Here is a 22,076-nt window from a genome sequence, read left to right as displayed (position 1 = left end):
TATCTGTTGTTAATTATACAAGATCAGTTTGATTGTGACTTTTTTGACTTTCACACTGGTATCGAGGAATGATTTCTCCTCAGACTAAGATGATCAAAGAGTCACAATGAGAAAAAGACTTCCTTATGAGTGAATTAGGCTGGCAATGAATGGTTACTAATTCTGAACATCTGGTGTCTGCTTGCTAAACTTTTCAAAGCATAAATTAAAATGCACCATTCACCTTTTTTTTTGAAATCGCAGCTTGCATCGAGTTCAATGAATTGTTTTGGGGTCACTTTGTAGCATTCTGATCCGAGAACCACCTCCACACGACACATATGTCCCGTTATGACGGCTAAATGACTTTGTAAAACAGGTTTTCAGCTGATCTCGCAAAGGATTTCTTTTTGTTCACTTGATAATGTGCTGGAATATGTATGACCAGCTGTTGTGATGGAGGCTGGTGTTCTTCTACTGATGACATAGGATGGTGAATCTCTGATGATTACTCTACAGATTGGATAAGTTGTGTATTTTGTATAAGGTTCCAGTGCTGTGAACGCTTACAGTTGTGTGTGAGTGTACTGTATTTTTGTGCAGTCACACACTTCATGTAATGTAATATTAATTAGAAAGCTGCTGGGCTGGTTTCTCCTCTGGGCTATTTCGTTGCCTGAGGTGAGTTTTGCGGGATTTCTGGAGACAACTTTGGACTCAGTAGGCCAAATGGATGAATTCTATGATTCTCTTCTATGATTCTATGAACCGTTCCTCAGCAAGTGCTGAAGAGAGGGAGGTGAATATCAGTTACTCTTATGACCCTGTACCCTTTTTACCCTATGATAAAAACAATGACTGCAGATGCTGGAAACCAGATTCTGGATTAGTGGTGCTGGAAAAGCACAGCAGTTCAGACAGCATCTGAGGAGCAGTAAAATCGACGTTTCGGGCAAAAGCCCTTCATCAGGAATACAGGCAGAGTGCCTGAAGGGTGGAGAGATAAATGAGAGGAGGGTGGGGGTGGGGAGAAAGTAGCATAGAGTACAATAGGTGAGTGGGGGAGGGGATGAAGGTGATAGGTCAGGGAGGAGAGTGGAGTGGATAGGTGGAAAAGAAGATAGGCAGGTAGGACAAGTCATGGGGACAGTGATGACCAGAGTTCAGAAGAGAGTTTGAGGTGGGTACTGCCTGGTCTTATCCTCCATCCAGGCGCTTTGCTCTGCAAGTCCAGCCATGCAACACCCCTCACTCTAATAAGAGTGTAAAAGAAACTTCTAAATGACATTTTAAAGGTCAATGACCAGGGAGCAGCAATTGCTTCCGTTCTAGAGTTGCTGCCTCACAAACCCCAAAATGTAGCTTTTTTCTAACATTATTCTCCCACATGTAAATGAACATTCTTGTCAGGAAGCTGTGACTCCCCTGACCGTCTCTTCCTGAGAGCTGACTGTGGAAATGCAAGTAACTTGAAACTTTTCTTTTTGAAAAATCTGAACAGCTTCAACCAAAGTATCATTGTAGAAAGTTTAACCCTTTAAAGTAACACTGCTTACAGTTAGTATGAAGTGTACTTCTGACCTCGATCTTCTGACAAATGCTGAGCTTGTATTAAAATGAAGTGTGTCTTCTTTTCCCCATTTCAAACCCACAGTGGTTCTGGAAAACTTTAAACTTCTTCAGTGACTTAATAATCAGTCAAACCTTGGTTCTCTCTGCGACTTGGGTATTTAAATTGACCATTCATTTCAAGACCATAGAATGATCACATCCTGTCCTTCTTTGAAAGGGACACACCTCTACATTGTACATTAAGCTCTATTCAGTTCCATTTCCTGTGAAACAGCAGGTTTTTTGACTTAGAATAAGCATCAATGTAGAAGATCTGGAAGCAATTTAATTATAATCTCACGCATAGGAATCGGAGAATGGAAATGCAAACTATGTTTAGAACATTTAAAAAAAACGGTTTTCTTCAACAATTACTTTGAATAAATTAGCAAGCCTGTTGATGGAAACAAAATAATGAGGTGATTTAAAGTACTTGTTGTCATAGAGAAATTAGTTTTGGTAGACTAAGCGCTTTTTTTCATCATAGATCTAAATTCGTAATGTGGCATTTCATCATTTTTTGAATTGACAAACCAATAAATTAACATCAACTGAAATTTTGAAAAAAAAATTTTCTCTTTTAGAAAAATTGACGAACTGTTGATTCTCCAGTGATCAATGTATGTGTACCGGATTGACTAAATTGTGTAAACAAATAAGGAGGTACATTAAAAGTGACCCTAGTTGGGGGACAGACTGAGAAAGGGTTAATAAGACAATAATGTACAATGTCCATGCTACAAAGATCAGCAGTGATCTTCTGAAAGACCTGACATCTGTACATGAGCTTCTGTGAATTCCTCTGAAGATGTTGGAGTAATACACGCATTTCCCATTCATTTTCTGAGCATTTTATCTGCCCTTATGCTGGGATCATTTAGAGCTCAGTATTCAGCTAACCCTGACCCTAACCATATTACTGGTAGGTCTTTGCATTGTGCAGTGAAGATCTCCTCAGAAGCCAAAACAACATTTTGTTTGGCCAATGTGAAGGCATCTGTAGAATAGTGTTGTATGAGATACTGCCATAATCGTCAGACTTGGTTGTGTATTTTTTCTCAAGTATTCACCAGTGTAAGGTAAAGTTGCCATAGTCCTACTGTACCAGAGGGCAGCTCTCTCTTTCAAGAGAGGTGACTGGTGGCTGCCCAACCTGAGGGGCACCACACCTCAAATGCAGGGAGAGGTTGAGGAAGAGAGTCCTTCATGTTCACCTTCAATGGAGCAGGAATTGAACCCGTGCTGTTGGCATCCTTCACCAGCCGTCTAGCCACCGAGCTAACTGAATTCATCAGTGTAGGATGGGTATCACTGTGCTATACATGCTAGTCTGTTACTTGTCAGAAACCTGATATGCTGATTCTCGCTATGAGGATGATGTGTACTCAGGTTGTGAGTTTCTGACATGGGTTTTCGTGTGACTGAACAAACAGAGGTCTAATCCACAGCTCCTTGGCTACAGGAGGCAGCACCTCCCACTAGTAATGGAATCTGGAGTGCAGGATCATCTGCCTTCATTCCTGATTTTACCAAGGGTGACGATACTATTGCTTTAAGAGATGTATTTTGTCCTGAGTTTTTTATGAAAAAGGTTGAGACAGAGGTGACGAGTGGTATGTTCCATGCCAATAAAATAAACAGCTTGTGAGGTCTTGAGTTTTTTTAAAAATTGGAACAGTAGAAGCAGCCTATAAGGGTGGGCTCCCACTGAACGAGGCTTTAGTTTAGACCAGAGTCCTGGCAAGTCATTGTGGATTGGGCTTCATACTAAATAGTGGGGGGTGGGGGGGAGGAGAAGTCTGTTACATGGAAAAAACGTTAGGTTTAGCTTTCAGTAGCTGTTGGGGTTTGGAAGCTTCTACACAACACTCTCTGCTCCAGTAAAATGCTTATTCTATTTTACTGAATTTGCCTTTACCTAGGATGTATTTATGGGATGTTACTGTATTGGAACAGTTACTGTTTAGTAATTAAATAATCTATTATTCTGTGACGTTGTAGTAGAATTAAGTTATTCCATTTCTTCTTTCTTTTGTTTGTATTGAAGTCCATCATGATTATTGTAATCATGCCTTTCTTACCTGCCTTTTCTATCTCCTGATTTATTTTCTTCCCCACATCCAGGCTCCTGCTAGGAGGCCTGTACACAATTCCCATCAGAGTCTTCCTTCCTTTGTGGTTCTCAATTCTCTCCACACAGATTTTGCACCTTCTAACTTTATATCACTTCTTGCTATCGATTTATTTTACTTGCTTACAACCCGCCCATCTGCCTGTCCTTTTGGTAGGATGTGTCTTGGACATTTAATTCCAGCCCTGATACCCTTGTGGCCACGTCTCAGTGATAACCCACAACATCATACCTATCATTTACCTAGCTTTATATACTGAGTGCATTTAAATACAACACCCTCAGTCCTGCATTGACTGCCCCTTTCTCATAGTTGACCGCTTATCTGCTGTGCCTGAAGTTACATTCTTGACCCTTTCCGTACTCTTTGTCTACTTATTCTGCAAATTTTCATAACTTCTCGTGAGTCCACCCGCTCTAACTTTTTCCCTAACGTTTTTTCCATGTAACAGACTTCTCCTCCCCCCCACCCCCCACTATTTAGTATGAAGCCCAATCCACAATGACTTGCCAGGACTCTGGTCTGAGCATGATTCAGTTTGTGTCCATCCATTGGAAGAGCACCATCCTTCCCCAGTACTGGTGCCAATGTCCCATGAATTCAAACCTGTTTTTCACACATCAGTCTTTGAGCCACGTGTTTACCTCTTTAATTTGCAGGTGCCTCAGGTAGTCATCCAGAGATTACAGCCTTTTTGATTCTGCTGTTTATTTAGCACCTAGCTGCCCGCATTCCCTTAGCAGAACCTCCTTTCTTCCTGATTGGTCACCCAGAAATAAAGCCACCTTCTCCCTCCTATACCTTCATGCAAATCTGACCATGTGTGTTTAAACCTAAAATGTAAGTCTCAAGACATCTCAGCAGAAATGGTGGCCAGGGAGCACCTCAGTGGGCGGCACGGTGGCACAGTGGTTAGCACTGCTGCCTCACCGCACCAGAGACCCGGGTTCAGAGACCCGGGTTCAATTCCCGCCTCAGGCGACTGACTGTGTGGAGTTTGCACGTTCTCCCCGTGTCTGCGTGGGTTTCCTCCGGGTGCTCCGGTTTCCTCCCACCATCCAAAAGATGTGCAGGGTCAGGTGAATTGGCCATACTAAATTGCCTGTAGTGTTAGGTAAGGGGTAAATGTAGGGGTATGGGTGGGTTGCGCTTCGGCGGGTCGGTGTGGACTTGTTGGGCCGAAAGGGCCTGTTTCCACACTGTAATCTAATCTAAATCTAAATCAGTGTCTCCCATTAGAGAGTCAGCAAGAGAAGTAGCAAAGTGTAAATGATCTCCATGTATTCTTCCCTAAGCTTTTCCTACCCTATACTGATTAGTTCCACAGTTTTATGCCTATGAAGGGCATTTCTTTCACATTACCCCTTCCTCCTTGACACTCACTGCTATCTTGGAAATAGATCTGTTCGGGAAAGAAAGTTGAGCTCCATTAGTAACCCCACACAGTATTGGCACAGATGTCTTGGAACTGGAGAAATCTTGCGCAATCTTTTGCATTACAGTCGGTTCTGCTATAACGCTTGTTTCTTCAACGTGAATTGGCTTTAAACTGTTACTTGTATTAGGCAAATTTTCTTTACCTGTATTGGCTATAATGCAACTCTGAGCTGGAAATGTGTTACTGGAAAAGCGCAGCAGGTCAGGCAGCATCCAGGGAACAGGAGAATCGACGTTTCGGACATAAGCCCTTCTTCAGGAGGGCTTATGCCCGAAACGTCAATTCTCCCGTTCCCTGGATGCTGCCTGACCTGCTGCGCTTTTCTAGCAACACATTTCCAACTCTGATCTCCAGCATCTGCAGACCTCACTTTCTCCTATAATGCAATTCTGGCCCCATTAGTTTAATGGTGTGGCTATCGTGCGATTTTCTTATAATGCAAGATCACACAAGAACAGAACTATCGTGTTATATCAGAACCGACTGTATATTATTCTAAGATCATCACGAGTTATGGGCTTTGTACCAGGAGCAGTTTGAAAGGCCGGCAATTATTGCATTTTCCAGCAGGTCAACAGAAAGGGATGTGACTCATTTAGGGAGAGCACTAGGCTGAAATGTGAGAATAACTGTTCGGTATATCATATCAACGGTGATAGTAATTAGATAACTAAAGGTCACTAAGATGAGTTCTCTTATCTTATCGGCTTAAATTACATCCCACTCTGGGTCGTCAAGAAAGAACCGATAATGAATTGCTGTAAAATTCAAATACTGGACTCCTAATTTATTGCCTTCAGTGATTTGGGGGTCGCTCCAGACAGTGAGTTGAGATATTGACAAGTTCTCACAAGTGCAGTTTTATTTCTACTTTTTTTTAGATTAGATTAGATTAGATTACATTACAGTGTGGAAACAGGCCCTTCGGCCCAACAAGTCCACACCGGCCCGCCGAAGCGCAACCCACCCATACCCTTACATTTACCCCTTACCTAACACTACGGGCAATTTAGCATGGCCAATTCACCTGACCTGCACATCTTTGGACTGTGGGAGGAAACCGGAGCACCCGGAGGAAACCCACGCAGACACGGGGAGAATGTGCAAACTCCACACAGTCAGTCGCCTGAGTCGGGAATTGAACCCGGGTCTCTGGCGCTGTGAGGCAGCAGTGCTAACCACTGTGCCACCGTGCCGCCCATACTTGTTTCTACTCAGACCTCAATGTCCAGCTGGATATCCAATTGAATAAATAGACTATAGTGGTGAATGCTTGTATTTTATACAGATAGGAAGTGCATGTCATTGCTGTCTCTCAAAGCTTGAATTGACTGAGTTTGTCAAAGGCACCTCCAGATTCGATTGCTTGTTGCCTCTTGGCCTACTAAGCTTACCTGCTTCCTGCTGCAATCAGGCACTATAACCAGATACCGCCACCCCCACAGGAATCAGTGACCATTCTGTTCCAGAGCCGCTGCAGGCTCACTACCTACTCATTAGTCATGGCTTCCACCACATTTCAGATTTAAACAGCCACAGCATGTTGGAATGACGTAAACTACCCCCCTCCCCCTCCCCCTCCATCAACCTGACTCATCAGAAGATTCACACAGTAAATAAAACGTCACTTAGTTTGAGACAAATCATTAGCACTCGAAGAATTATGAATGACCAGCTGAAAGATAGCACAGTAAAGGCAAATTGATTTTTGGTTAACTCGATTGAAATCTTTGATGAAATAATGGATGGCGCTGATGAGTCAAGTGTGGTTAATGTGTGTGAAGGTCTTTGATGAAGTGGCTATGTGGATATCCAATTGAATAAATAGACTATAGTGGTGAATGCTTGTATTTTATACAGATAGGAATTGTAGAAAGCCACACAGAGATCTAGGACATATGTGCAGAAGTTTTTGAATATGACAAGACATGTTGAGGAGGGTTTTATTAATGTATATGTCAGATTCTTTGGCTTTGTAAGTAGAGCCATAGAATACAAAGACAAGCAAGTTGCATTAAACCTTTCTATTAGATTAGATTAGATTACTTACAGTGTGGAAACAGGCCCTTCGGCCCAACAAGTCCACACCGACCCGCCGAAGCGCAACCTACCCATTCCCCTACATTTACCCCTTTACCTAACACTACGGGCAATTTAGCATGACCAATTCACCTGACCTGCACATCTTTGGACTTTGGGAGGAAACCGGAGCACCCGGAGGAAACCCACGCAGACACGGGGAGAATGTGCAAACTCCACATAATCGCCTCAGTCGGGAATTGAACCCGGGTCTCTGGCACTGTGAGGCAGCAGTGCTAACCACTGTGCCACCGTGCCACCCACATGTGGTTACTGGTTAGCACATGTAGCACTGGTTAGGCCCTAAATTAAGCCTGAAGCTAATTCTGAGTGCCACATTTTGGGAAGAATATGAAGCCCAGGGCAGTAGAGATTTACTGGATTGGTACTAGGAATGAAAGGTTTCAATGAGAGGTAATTCTAAAGAAGTTAGGGTTATTCTACTGGTGGAGAAGGTTAAATGTAGTTTAAATGTTTTCAAAACCATGAAGCATTTTGATTGAGTAAATAAGGATAGCTAGAGAACATAGATATACAGTTGTTGGTAAATATCCTGAAGAGACACAAGGAAAAGGGCTTTTTTTCACAGTGAGTTAGGATCTAGAATCCACTGCCTGAAAGGATGGTGGCAGCAGATTCAGAAACTTTCAAAAACGAGTTGGGAAATTCTACAAGGCATTGGCTAAGAAGAAATGGATTGGAGCTAGTTAAGACAGCTGTGTCAAGCAGCCGGGACATGTGTGATTTCTGGTGAGGTATCATTCTGTACTTCGAGGTAAATTCGAGAGAGTGATACTTGCATAGAAACTCATGATCTCCCTTGTCTGCTGATTCTTTCAGTTTGTTGGCATCTGTTCAGAAAGAAGCCTGAGCTGTTAAGGTAAGGTCAACGGTAACATGGCGTGTATTGTCAGTGGGTCTGCAGTGATCCTCAGAATGTATACTAACATACTACAAGCAAGTACAGGCAGAGAGGACAAAGAAGCATGGTACAAGGCTAGTGGGTCAAAGATTTAAGGCTTAAATCCTTCTGGGCTTGTGGATTCACTTTGTTTACTACTCCAGCGAGAGGTTGCATATACCAACTTGAATTGACATGTACTTTTAAGAAGCAGTAGTTTAATGATACAGAGCTTGAGCAGTGCTGAAAGTAGAGGCATGATGCTGAAGCTAGTGGTCTTGCTTTCATCGAGACAAATGTACGAATGCCAAATTGTGAAGCAGGAAAGCATCGGTGGATGAGTGCTGCTTGTTTTTTATTATTTAACAGAACAAAACTTCCCAAGGTGCTTCACAAGAGTGTTATCAAATACAGAAAACACTGAACCTAACGTGTTATATGTATCACCCACTACCAGCTTGTGGTTGAGGGTGTTGCCTGCCACTATCCCATTTCCTTGACTGGGCCGAAAGGTCTGCTTGGTTTACAGTGGATGAGGAAAACCACCAGTGAGTCTTAGGAGAGGGGCCTCTCAGATGAAACAACATGTAGGTTATTTCTTGATGGCAATTGGGTGCAACTAAGTTAGACATTGTTACTAAGATTATGAGAAGACCTAGAATATTCAACTTCACTCTTGAAGTTGCTAAGCTGTTCTGCCTTTACACCACCCACCTCCAAATTAAATCATCAGATTGGGTGGAGTTTAATGCTGTCTGCAATACTAATCCTTTCAAAACTGTTACCTTACATAAGAAGATGGAGAGCTTGTAGGATGAAGATGGGTTTGAAGTGTCATTTTAAAGGAGGAGAGAGCAGTACAGAGGCAGAGATAGATTTTCCAAACCGTGCTTTGGGGCCCCCTAAGTGGGGTGATGGGTTGAAATCTTGAGGTTGTGAGCTGTAAGGCAGCACCGGCCATCCCAGGTCTAACCAGTCATTACCATGGTACTCCTACTCAAACAGCTCTCACTGACGGGTTGTGACAATTTTCAAACCTCTGAATAGGGTCACAGGGAAAACATTCCAGACTAACTTGGCATCGAGATTTATGGAGGGATTTACAGAACTTGAGGGTCATGCAAATTGAAGGTTTGCACTCACCAGTGATAGAATGAAATGCATAAGGGGTCAGAATTGAAGGTCATAAGATATGTGGAGTAATGGGGAAGGGGAATGGATCTGGGTAGATAACTCTTCAGTGGGTTGGTGTGGACTCATTGGGTCAAATGGCCTGTTTCCACATTGTAGGGATTCTGTGATGATTATATGATATATATATATATTTTGTGGGCATATTTTGAAAAGTTTTTTTTGTAATGAATCAACAACATACTGCCTTGCCTTACACAAAAGAATTACGTATTTGTATCGTATTCACTGAAGGCTTATGCTATAATGTGACTAACAGGAGGGTATTAGTTTTGTTTGACAATGCGGTCTGGGCGTGTTACAACCAGTGAATGAGTTGGGTTGTTAATTTTATTTACAGAGACTGCTCATTGTTTTTGAAACTCAAATTGCTTCACTTTACATAGTGGCCCTTTGTAGACTGAAAGTCTGCCTTTGTAATAAAAAAAATGACCTGAACTGCTGCTTTAGGGAGTCGAGCTAATGCAGAGTCTGACAGTAGCTAGAGCAATAGGACACGTTCTTCCTTTGTTTTTTGTTTTTGAAGTACAGCATTTTGGTCAAGATTAACATTTCTTTTGGAGAAAATAGAGAGTGTTACTTGAATGCAGCACATTAATACTAAAAGGAAATTGAAAAGAGAGCTTAACCATGTTCGTAATCCTTGTCGAATGAAAGGACAGTAGGCAGCTTGCTGTGATCATCGGTTTGTTTTGTTGGCTGGCTGTGCAATGTTGTTGATGGAGAATCTGCTCATGTAGCTTTTTTTTTGTCTCATGCAGGACCGAGTGTCGACAAGTGTCCCACAGGGGATTTTGTAAATACAAACGAATGGGTACTACCATTGTTTACTTACGGCTTTGATAATGTACAGTCCCATAATTGGACAGGTCAAGTACCCTTAACACAACTCCTACTGCCTTACACTGGCGGATGATCATCAGTTCTTGCCAGCACTGGCATCTCTGCTGCTGTTGCTTAGTTGGCCTGTTGTGTTGTACGGCCTAATGGTTGATTTTTTCTAAGTGCCAAAGTAGGCTTCTTCTCCACATCACCATTGCATGGTCAGTCAATACATTTATCCACGATATGAAACCATGTATCAACCACTTTGAATGCTAATTCTGGGGAATTGGAGAAGATCAATATTTTTGAGATTGTTGTTTAAATGCTGCTTACAACTGAGATGTTGACACTCTGTGGCTGTTGCTCCAGATAACCCCCTTCACATTGTTTACATTGTTTAGTAATTGACCAGCAGTGACAGACATGTCTCAAAGTGTTTAAAGACCAGTTTTAATACTTAAGTGTTCTGAGGAAGGGTCACTGCACCCAAAACATTAACTCTGATTCTCTCTCTCCACAAATGCTGCCTGACCTGCTGAGATTTTTCGGCAATTTTTTTTTGTTAACGCAATTGGTGAGTGTTTTAGAAGCACATTAAACGGTCCAACATCAGCTATAATCATGTGGCAGGACGTAGCAGTAACCTTCCAAAAGCTTCTCAGAAACGATGATCAGAATAAACACCCACATGTGCCTCTTGATGAAACTGGAATGGTAATTATTGTGTTATAAACTGTCACGGACACAAAGAGGTCTCCAAGAAAATAACCTACACAATAGGGTTGCAAGATCACCTATGCTGTAAGATGTGTTAAAGACTTCCCTCTGACCACCGAGTGGGGCCTCATAATGTTGGTTATGTGCAAAACAAACTTGTCATGAAAGTTGCTGTCTTCTGCCCCACCACCAAAGAAGCTTGGTCACATGATTCCCACAGGACTGAAACTATACAATTTTTAACCATAAAATTTGAAATAGTCAGTGCTGCAACTTTCAGCAATAACAAACCCCTAACTCATGGCTAAAAAAGAAAAAGGCCCTGGGCCTATAAGAACAAATCCAAAAAAAGCCCTGTATTTGTACTCTGTATTGTAATCACTTTCTTTCACCAAAATGATGAAACAAAAGTTACATTTAAGGGAAGCAATCTACAATTCCTGCGTTTTTGGACACTTAGCTTCCAGAATTCAAGACTGCTAAGTCCAGCCTTTCGTATTTTGGACTCCATCTAAAAAGCAAGGGCATTGATAGACCAACATTAACTGCACTTCATTTATTGGTAATGGAATAACCTTTTTATCCATATTAATTTGATCCTTTACTTTTTTTTCTATACCTAAGAGTTTATAAACACTGCTTCTGGCTTAACTTTCCAATACTGCTACAAAGTCAGATTCCATAAACAGAGGAGATAGGAAAGTGCACCGCCACATTTTGAACAGAGGAGAAATTAAATTGCAATCTGCTCATGGACAGGTGGTGAGAAAACAGAGAGAGATTTGTTTTAAAACTTGCAATCTGTCCAATTCAGATAAATCATCTCAAGAACACAGAATAGCAAAAGGGCAATCAGCCCATCAACTTCAGCACTTGCCCTTTAGCCCATTCATAATATACATACCATGCACTTGTAACATATACCACAGATCTCTGAAAATTATTGAACACAAGTCATTCCTAAAAGGCATTCACCCTTTTCAGGTAGCCTTGGCAACTGCTTATAACAGATGTTAGACTCCCATTTGCAGATGGAAGGAGCCCAACATTCATTTTAGGTCCCGTGGAGGTTGGATTTGCTGCTTCACTAGAAGTATATGGCATGTGCTGTTCAAAGTGCCCTGTAAGCAAAGGCTTGGATAACAAACTGCAGTATGACTTACATTTAAAGGAGATGCTATCATTAAAAAAAAACATGGTATATAGAGTTGCAATAAAATATAATGGGTTCTGAGCCAGAGGAGGAGATTTTAGGAAGAGTACAGCCACATCAGACATATTGCCGAATGGCTTCTCTGGAGCACTGCAGCAAGCCTGAGACAGAGATATTGGCCAGGGAACAGGGTGGGGTGTTGAAGTGACAGGCAACTGGAAGCCCAGGGTCATTTTAGGGGATAGAACATGGATGTTCTGCGAAGCTGTCACCCAGTCTACACTTCGTTTCCCCCATGTAGAGAAGACCACATTGTGAGCGGCAAACGCAGTAGACTGGATTGTGTGAAGCGCAGGTAAGTCACTGCTTCACCTGAAATGTGTGTTTGGGCCCTTGGATACTGAGGAGGGAGGAGATAAAAAGATAGGTGTTACACATTCTACGGTCGCAGGGGAAGGTGCTGTGGGCCTGTGGGGGGATGTTAGGAGTGAAGAAGGTTTTTAAATAAATTTTCAAATCTTGTTTAGTCTCTAAATTTTTCAATTATTGCAATTTAAACGTAATCAGTCTTACGGAAAACGGTTAATTTATAACAAAACTATTGTTGTAATTTAATCAAGTGACAGTAATGAAATTACCAGCTAAATATACAGATATAACAATTAAAAGTAGGTACATATACAAGATGGTTATCCCAAGATGAAACTGAGATCAGAATGAAGGTTCTCTTTCTTGTCGTTTGAGGAGTCGTTGAGGACCACTCAACACAGTGGAGTTTAGAAGGATGAGGGGAATCTGATCGAAGCTTACAGAATACTCAGAGGCCTCGATAGTGTGGACGTGGAGAAGATGTTTCCAATAATAGGAGAAAGTAGGACCCAAGGGCACAGCCTCAGAGTGAAGGGATTGACCCTTTAGAACTGAGATGAGGAGGAATTTCTTCAGCCACAGAATGATTAATCTGTGGAACTCATTGCCACAGAAGGCTATGGAGACCAAGTCATTGAGTGTCTAAGAAAGAAATAGATAGGTTTTAGATTGGAAAGGGGATAAAGGGAGAAGACAAGGGTTTGAGAAACATATCAGTCATGATCAAATGGTAGAGCAGACTCAGTGGGCTGAACGGCCTAATTTTGCTCCTGTATCTTATGGTCTTCACAAGTAAAGGGTTGAAAACGAAGTTGGAGTTGAGCAGTTGTGATGGCTTCTGCAAATGGTTGGGGATTGTTTGCACAGATGGATCCCATGAGTACGGCCATTTTGGGATAGAGAAGGAAGGTTCCTTGTCCCTCACCAATTCTGTAATTATGGCATTGTCTGAATTAGCTGGACAATTTCTGCATAAAAGTGATCTATTTCTGAAAGACTTTCTCCTCATATTCCCTTTGGATGGTAATTCTACCACTGAAAATATCTTTCAAATCCATCCGGAGAAGCATTACAAAAATGATGTCTCACAGTCAGGCTTATCACAACAAAATCAAAACACCCGCATTGATGACTTTAATGGATCATTGTTCTACATGATTGAATGATTTTGAATGTATATTACAGCGAGAAAATAGTAAAATTCAGTGAAAGTAATAAAATACTGTGAAAAGCTTATTTTCACTCTCACCATGATCCAACACCACTTTGAATTGTTTTAAGAATAAGTAATAAAAAGGAAAAGCTGAAAGAAACTCCATTAGTCCTGAGCCAGCTTATTATCAACACTTGCACTGCCATCTCTCGTCCACTGCCTCGCTGCTGTCTGTACCGGACCCAACCAACCTTGAAGTGACCACTCTTCAGGCACCATCCCACACCATCTGGGCTGATTCTCCTCCCCCACCACCTTGCCATTGCCTGCACTGGACCCATCAGTATTAGTGTCGCATCTCTCACTATGGGGCCACCTCGCCGATGTCATTGTGACTCTCTTCACACTCTGCTTTGCTGCCGCCAGCACTGGAACCAACCAACGACAAAGTACCTAGTCCTCAAGCATCATCTTTCCCTGCTGAATCCACAGGTATCGTGGGGGGGAAGGAGGAGGAGGTTTGGTATGAATCATCTAACCTTGCAATGGAACTGACTGGGTTGGGAGTGCAGCGGGTGGGCTCAGTACCTGCACCCTGAGGTGAATGTTGCCATGAAATTTGCATTCCAGAATCCAGTCCTGCCTGCGTTTTTCAAGGCATCTGCAATAAGCCCAACTCCATGAAAATCCGATCTGTTGAGAAGGGGAAAATATATGATGCCCACAGTCACAAAAGTTGAATTTGCATTTTGTTTAGGATAGTGTCAGAATCGCTGATTGCTTTGGGGTAGGTAATCTAGCTCTACCTAATGACATGAATTTTATTTTTATGTTATAAAAGTTTAATAGATTGTAGAACTTGAGATGCCAAATCCCAGAAAAAAATTAGTTTGAAGGAGAAAACTTTCACAATATAGCAAGCTGAAAAATATTGATTTATTGAACTGGAACTTCATGAAACTTTCATTATGGAATTTAATACTGAAATTTAAACAGATTTTACAGGAAAGGTTTTGGTCATGTAATGAAAGGAGCTAAAGATCGTCTTGTTAGTCGAAACCTTACAGTTAGATTCTAACATTCAATTTAATTTTTGCTTCATGCATGTAACAAATTCATTTATCAACAAATTCATTTATCAACACATTGAACAACACAGTAATAAAATATTTCAAAAAGGATTGCTTTCCATATAGATGATACAGTAGTTAGAGTCCATCATTATTAGTGTTTGTATGCAAAATGTTTTCAATTATTGATTGTCACTAGATGATGATATCAGGAGGCCACCTACTTCAGGCTAAATTGTTACTTTCAATCAAGAAGGATTCATTGATTTGAAAGTTTCATTAAAAAAAAATGTATCCAGCATTAAAACAGATGGATTTCTGCTTCAATAGTGTCATGCAGACGTTGCAGGTGAATATGTTTGAGGAAACCGAGTCTAGTAGCAGTGGTACCAGCTGTACCTCTGGTCCAGAAGGTCCAAGTTCAAATCTCACCTTAGGATGTGATAGCTGTCGAGGTATGTCATACCACACTTGCTTTAAAAAAGAAACTTTCAAGGATAAGTGTTGTTAGGCCTGACCCACTAGCAAACATTGTGTATCAGAAAGTCGCAGGCGGCGCAAAGACATGTGATATTTACATTTTAAGGCAGAGCATTTTTAGTTTCTTACGTTTCATCTGGCTAGAGAGAGATCACAAACATCTGAGGTTAAAATGTATCTGGGATCTCTTCAACACTGGTGACTATGGATGGGCAGAACACTTTCAATTTAAATTCAATTCCCTTAATTAAATTATTTTTTTTGCCAGACCTGGCTGGCTCACCTGTTGGTAATATAAAAGGGGTTTCAACCCACCACTCTCTCCAAGGCCCCTCATCTAATCACTTTCAGACTGTACAGCATGTGTAAGTTTAGATTTGTAAAAGGTTGTACAGATACATAATCCTTTATCCCAAATTCCGAAATCCGAAAAACTCCAAAATCTGAAATCTTTTTCGTGTAGTGTGAAGCATCATTTTGCCATATGAACCGGTGACCCAACCCCACGCCCACTTGGCCCAGCGTAGCCCAGCACTGGCAGGCGTTAATTGCGTCTCAACGCTCACACGAATTCACACGTGTGTCTGCCGTTAGGTAAATATTTTCCATTTCACTGTGAAAATGTCATTTATTTTGAAATTCAAAAAATTCCAAAAAAACAATTGGCCCCAAGGATTTCTGATAAAGGATTGTGTAACTATATGTTTAAAAATTCACTAGTTGTGTGGAGTTTTGATAAAACAATTTTGGCGTCTTTTCCACAAATTGTGGCATGTAGCAGACAGAAGGACGTGCAGGTTAAATGGTAAAGTGAGGAATGGTTGTATAAGTAGCATGAAGACTAAAATGTTCCTTTGAGTATAGAACTCACTTTTCTTTTCCTGCCCTTGTAGAATGCATAGTTTTAATATTTAAAAGTGCCAATCTCAAAATTATCCTGGGATTGCAGTATAATGGATAGCAATGAAAGTGCAACTATGCTAATAAAGTTAAGACATTCCATTACTAAAATACTTTGGCTACAATGAACATACACACTGAACATTTCACTTAGACTTTTGTCAAACTAACCTCAGTAAATGTCTGTCTGCCTGTTCAATTAAATATTTGCCTTATTTCTATTTCTATGATGTGACTTTTCCTCCAAGCCACTGATTCCTTCAGCTGTTGATCTTTTATATTTAGAGAATCTGCAATTTAATTTAGAACCCTGTAGCTAGGGTAGGACGGTTTTGTTTCTTCAGCAAATTCCATAAGTGCTATTCATTGTGAAGCATCCACTAGCTGGGGGGAGGGGTGGGGGGTAAATTGCCCTGGCTCTGTTGCAGCAATTTCATCAGCATATACTCTGTCTGTGGTCCAATTCAACTCTGTACTTGATGCTTTCCATTTTTCTGTATACTTTCCCAAAGTAGGTCTGAAAAGATGTTCAGTGTTTTTCTGTCTATTGAAGCCCAGTACAAATTACTAAATACTATTGAAGAATGCTGGTTTTGCAATAATGTGTGCACTTTGCACTTAACAGATCAGTCATCCCCCCCCAAAAAAAAAATCAGAAACTCATCAGTCAAAAGGAGAAACATTTTTATGGCTTCAACATTTTCATATCCACAAGAGGATCAACCAACTAATGAAATGTTTGTTGTTACAGCCAGTCTCCTTAATGGAAAACTTCAATGTGAGGACCCAAAGAACTAGTTTGTTGTCAAGTTTAACCAGCTTTGATTCCTTGGCTTAAATGAGGGATTTGTTATCACTAAAATGTGCACATTTCATAACATACATTATTGAATGACTGCAGAAAAATGTTTGGGATCTGAACAGACCCTTCAATTCAGCTCACTGTCTATTTTAAAAAAAACTAGTGAATGTCTTATACATTCTTGTTACAAGACAAGTCAACCAAATGCAGGCACACGTAGGTATAGATAGCTGGAATACTCCTCTGGGCCAACATAGTGGCTCTGCCTCCTATACAGAGGCCACTCAGCAATCTTCAGGCAATCTGAACACATTATGAGACTGTTTAGATTGGCACTCTTTTCAGAATCTTGTAAAAATTACACAGACTGTCAATACCAGAGGCCTTTCCAAGTTACATTTATAATATCAGCTGTGCAATGTGTATTGATGGGTATAGCCCCAGGGTAGAGTATCTAATGCAGCAGGACTCTGGCAGCAGTGGGACACATACTGAACGTTACATTCAAACCTCTGATCTGGGCTTTGTTCTCATTAAGTGGCACAGAACACCACTTTTTCGACAACAAAAACAATTTGCTGGAAAAACTCAACAGCTCTGGTGGTCTGTTCTGAAGAAGGGTCACCTGGACCGGAAACATTAACTCTGCTTTCTCCCACAGACGCTGCCAGACCTGCTGAGTATTCTTTTTTCAGCAATTACTGTTTTGTTTCTGATTTCTAGCATCTGTAATTCTTTGGGTTTCTTTTAAACTGCATTTTCAACACCTGAATCTTGTATAGTCTTGTTGTACCAGCATAAAGTCAACCATTCTAGGTTATCTGCAACTGAATTTGATGGAAGGGTGTGCACTAATCTCATGGATTTGGAAGGAAAATCAAGTATGTGACTTCCAGTTGAGCAAGATCAGTAGACGGTGAATGATGAAAAACTGAGAAATACTATTTGCAGAATCAGCGAGAAAGTGAAGACTGCAGATGCTGAAGATCAGAGTCGAAGAGTGTGGTGCTGGAAAATCACAGCCGGTCAGGCAGCATCCGAGGAACAGGAGAATCGATGTTTCGGGCACAAGCCCTTCCTGATGAAGAGCTTATGCCCGAAGCGTCGATTCTCCTGCTCCTTGGATGCTGCCTGACTGGCTGTGCTTTTCCAGCACCATACTCTTTGACTATTTACGGAAACAGCCAATGGATGGGAATTGGAGATTATGTGGCAGTAGATTGCCATCGGTAGGAAACAGTTCCTGGGTTGAGGAGAAAGACAAGGAAGGGAAGTCTTGAACAGAAGCAGGTCATTCACCACGCCACCCTCCCCACCCCACCCCCCACCCCCACCTCCCAGCCTGCCTTGCCCTTTAATAAGATTATGGCTGATCTGCTCTAGGCCTCAAGTCCTCTTTAATGTCCAATTCTTCGTAGCCCTCAATTCTCTTGACTGGCCAAAAATCCATCTACCTCCTCTTTAAATTGTCAAGAAGATTAAGGGTTATGGGGAGCAGGCAAGAGACTGCGGTTGAGAAGCTCATCAGCCATGACTAAATGGCGAAGCAGTTTCAACGGGCTGAATTGCCTAATTTCTGCTCATATGTCTTATGGACAGGTGAGGCCTTTGGATTCCTTGTGAAGACAGGAGGAGCATTCCAACTCTCGGGCCCACTGGAAAACTTTCAAACCAGGGCCTATTTTCATTAGCCACATTCTGGGCTCATGTTACAGCCGAATCGCTAGACCGATTGGCATTGTGTGTATCTCACATGGCCCAGGGTCAGAAGCTCATAGGGGTTCATTGCAATCAGATTGTTTTGAATATTGATAAGGGCTTCACCTACCAAGGGTTAAGGACATCTATTGTTTGCCAAAAGAAACTCTTAAAACGTTTTGTGACTTAAATGCCATTTAAATGATGAGTATCCTCATTAACCAGTTTTAACACATTGCCCACTTGGCCTTGTTGAATGTGGGTAAACTGGATTAAAATTAGCCCTTTTAATTCTGTCAAGCATAATGTACTTCTTTTATTTCGCTGTGAATATCCAGGGAGCCTATTGACAAGCAATAGTGCACTGAATAGTAGATTGGCCTTTTTCTGAGTAGTCTTCAGCTTAATCTAAGTAATACCTCATAATACAAGCTGTCATCTGGCTGCAGTTTAACAGGAGTACGGTTTTAGGAGATTCTTTTTCCCCAATAACAAGAGCATATCGTTCCAAACAAGATTTTAGATAGTCATTTGATACTTAGGTGAAAGAGTATCTACCTGAAACGCAAACTGTTTTTCATTCCACAGATACTCTGTGAACTGCCAGCATTTACTTGTTTTAATTTGAACTTTACCTTCAGTCCTTATTTATATTTATGATCTAGAACTTAGCAATCTTGTAAAGAGTCCCTGTCGATCTATCCCAAACTAATGGTGTTCTTTTCACTTTTTTTTAACAAGGTGCAAGTTCTTTAGCCTAACTGAGACTCCTGAAGACTACACCATTATTGTGGATGAAGAGGGATTTAAGGGTGAGAACCTTCTTTACAGCTGTATCAATTGCATTCTTCAATAAGGGGTTTGGTGATGCTATTAACGCTTTGTGAGCTTGTAAACTAATGACACCTTCCAATAGTGGCATTCTGATGCCAGTTAATTCAGACTGGAACCTGCTTATTGCTGTTATTTAATATACTATCTGCCACACTTTTAATGGATTTCATTCAGGCCAGCAGTGGGAAGTTATCTCCTCGCCGTATGTAGTGGTTTGGGTAAGTTTAACTGAATTAAGAAGCACCTGCAACTTGTCCAGTAAATCGTCATTTTATACAGATTTCAAATATTCTGATGTAACAGATGTTACTGGGTTGTATTATTAACATAATTTTCATTTCCTACTCCATTTTCACTAATGGAGAAGGAATTTTCAAAAATGGATCTGGATCTAATTTGAAATCAGGGTGGATGATGTCACAAGGCTTCTGAAATAAGTGGAGCGGTTTGACTCTTTTGAGTCTGTGTGGGCAGTCTTCTCACTTGGAAAGAGAGCTCCTCTGTATGTCTTGCTAGATGCTAGATAGGATTACGATAACCCAGATGGTCACTTTCACTGGGTTGTCAGACTTGTTTGTTGATTTTTAATGTTCCCGTGTGTTGCGTTGCTGCGATTATGAGCTGATAATATCGCCGTGAGGGGAACAGGGTAAACAACTACCTCTCCTTAAGCAGTCTGATTTGTCAAACAATGAAACGTCTCAGCAGGGAGTGGAGATTGGGTGAAATCTCAAGTTAGCCAGTTCCAAAACAGCCTTATCCTAGAACAGATCACTGAACCTTTACTTGTAGAGGTCGGGCTCAACTTCAAATCAGGTCCGTTTACATATAATTACTCATTTAGCTAGAGGTCAAGGACGGTTGTTTTATGTAAACTGTTGAATATTCAAACACACCTGCAAAAAATTAAGGAAGAATACTCAAAAGTATGATGCATTCATTGCTTATGTGCTCAAACAGCATTTTGTACATCCCATGGTATATTGGAAGTAGAGGAATTGAAATCATATTGCTTACATAAATGACCAGTTTTCACCAGTGCCAATACTGCTGAGGAGACTGTCAGAGACAAAATAAAGAGTAATTTTGTCTGTAATCTATGACTTTCTTTTCCAGTGTAATGTTTCTTAAGTTGAGGGGGTGGGGTTTAGTGTGTTCAGGAGATCTGCTTTGGTTTTTTTTGGCTCTTTTACTTGAAGTCACTTGGACTACTGACAGACATGAATGTCTGCAACAGCAAACTCCAGGCTACTAATCAAAAATGTAATCCAGTCAGAATGGGCCTGGCATAGATAGAGCACTATTTAGATCCCATACAAATGCCTTTGTGTGTCTCAGTGATTCTCAAAGTGAAATCTGCAAAATAATACTTCACTTCCTGACTCTCAAAAGCTCTCCTCCAAGCCTCACACAGGGCACCTCACACCTTCAATACAGTATCTGAGCTGACATGGCACCTATTGTTAAAGTTCACTTGTGAATGTAACTTTAAACCAAAGTTCTGGGATTTGCATATGAAAGAACTGAAACCAACATGGTCATCCTAACAGATGAGAGACTTAACAAACGATCTAGGTATTTTTCAATGTATTATTTCAGTTACATCACACTGTAAACTTTTGCTATAAATTCTGTGTCTTACGATCTTATACTCCACAACCACCTGATGAAGGAGCAACACTCCGAAAGCTAGTGCTTCTAAGTAAACCTGTTGGGCTCTAACCTGATGTTGTGTGATTTTTAACTTTGCAAGGGGGAGTGATAACCACATGTCAACATTGTATCATTCTCCAACTCAATTCTCACCATGAACATAACTACAGACTGTCCCTCTGTACATCAATACACACAGCTCACACCCATGTCACCTGTCAAGAACAATTTCCAAACCTTGCCAAGAATTATGTTTGCTTACACAACCTTTTGTGCAAACATAATTCTGTGGAGAACTAATTTACAGTCAAATAATTTTGCTAAAAATAGCAACTCTCTAAACAAATAACTCTGTAAAATATTTTACTGAAAGATAAACAGAATAAAGTCAGCCTACCGGCTTAGTTTCATTCTTTGGTTGCTTTATCAGTAAATTGTCAGTTATAACTCCATATGTATTTTGCATAGATTTATTATTCACAGTTCTGATGAAACACAATATTATTGTGCAAATGACTGTTGTAGCTATAATTTGATCCCATCTTTGTAAGGTGCATGTATCATCAGATTTTAACTGGTTGAAATGCAGAGAGATGAGGTGCTATGATAGTCCATCCGTTGTTCATTTACTTTCCCTTTCCCCATGACCTGTAAGCCTGGATGTTGGGGCTTCCTCCCTGTTTGCCTGTGCCCCACAGATCTGCTGAGACCATGCAATGCCATTTAAAATTATAATTCATTCTCCTTCTCTCAATAAGAAGGTCCTATTCTCCTTGGTTGGGTGTTCATAATGGGTAAGCAAAAAGGAGATTTAGGTTGCCTTCAAATGGAATTGTTTTCACACATGTAGTGGTGAAGGTCTGGAATTCACAAACTGGAAGGATAGTAGAAGCAGAAACCTGAGTAACAATTAAAAAATACCTTGATATACAACTAAGAGCTGTGACCTACAAGACTATAGGCCATGAACCAGAGTCCAGTTGGGATTAGGCTGGATGGATGCTAGTATGGACACAGTGAGCCAAATGGCCTGCTCCTGTGTTGTAAATTTCTATGATTCTAACCTGACTGTTTAGCTTGGTTCTTGAATT

The 22,076-nt window shown here is 41.0% G+C and overlaps 1 protein-coding gene across 2 annotated transcripts in view; it reads left to right on the top strand.

Annotated features, from left to right (window-relative positions):
- The window catches only part of LOC122564076 (cytosolic arginine sensor for mTORC1 subunit 2), a 165,719-nt gene that overhangs the window by 64,019 nt on the left and 79,624 nt on the right, over nucleotides 1–22,076 (top strand). For both annotated transcript variants that reach the window (XR_015752352.1, XM_043718578.2), the window contains exon 2: nucleotides 19,240–19,310. Coding sequence is in view for 1 of the 2 variants with exons in the window: in XM_043718578.2 (XP_043574513.1) it covers nucleotides 19,240–19,310 (71 nt within the window). In the remaining variant the exon portion in view is untranslated. The remainder of the gene's footprint in view (nucleotides 1–19,239; nucleotides 19,311–22,076) is intronic.

The sequence above is a fragment of the Chiloscyllium plagiosum genome, unplaced genomic scaffold (assembly GCF_037043375.1).
Source record: "Chiloscyllium plagiosum isolate Xiang-an unplaced genomic scaffold, Cpla_swu_hap1 HiC_scaffold_31, whole genome shotgun sequence".
Lineage (NCBI taxonomy): Eukaryota > Metazoa > Chordata > Chondrichthyes > Orectolobiformes > Hemiscylliidae > Chiloscyllium > Chiloscyllium plagiosum.
The sequence above is the reverse complement of the archived record's forward strand: the minus strand, read 5'-3'. Positions and strand labels throughout refer to the sequence as shown.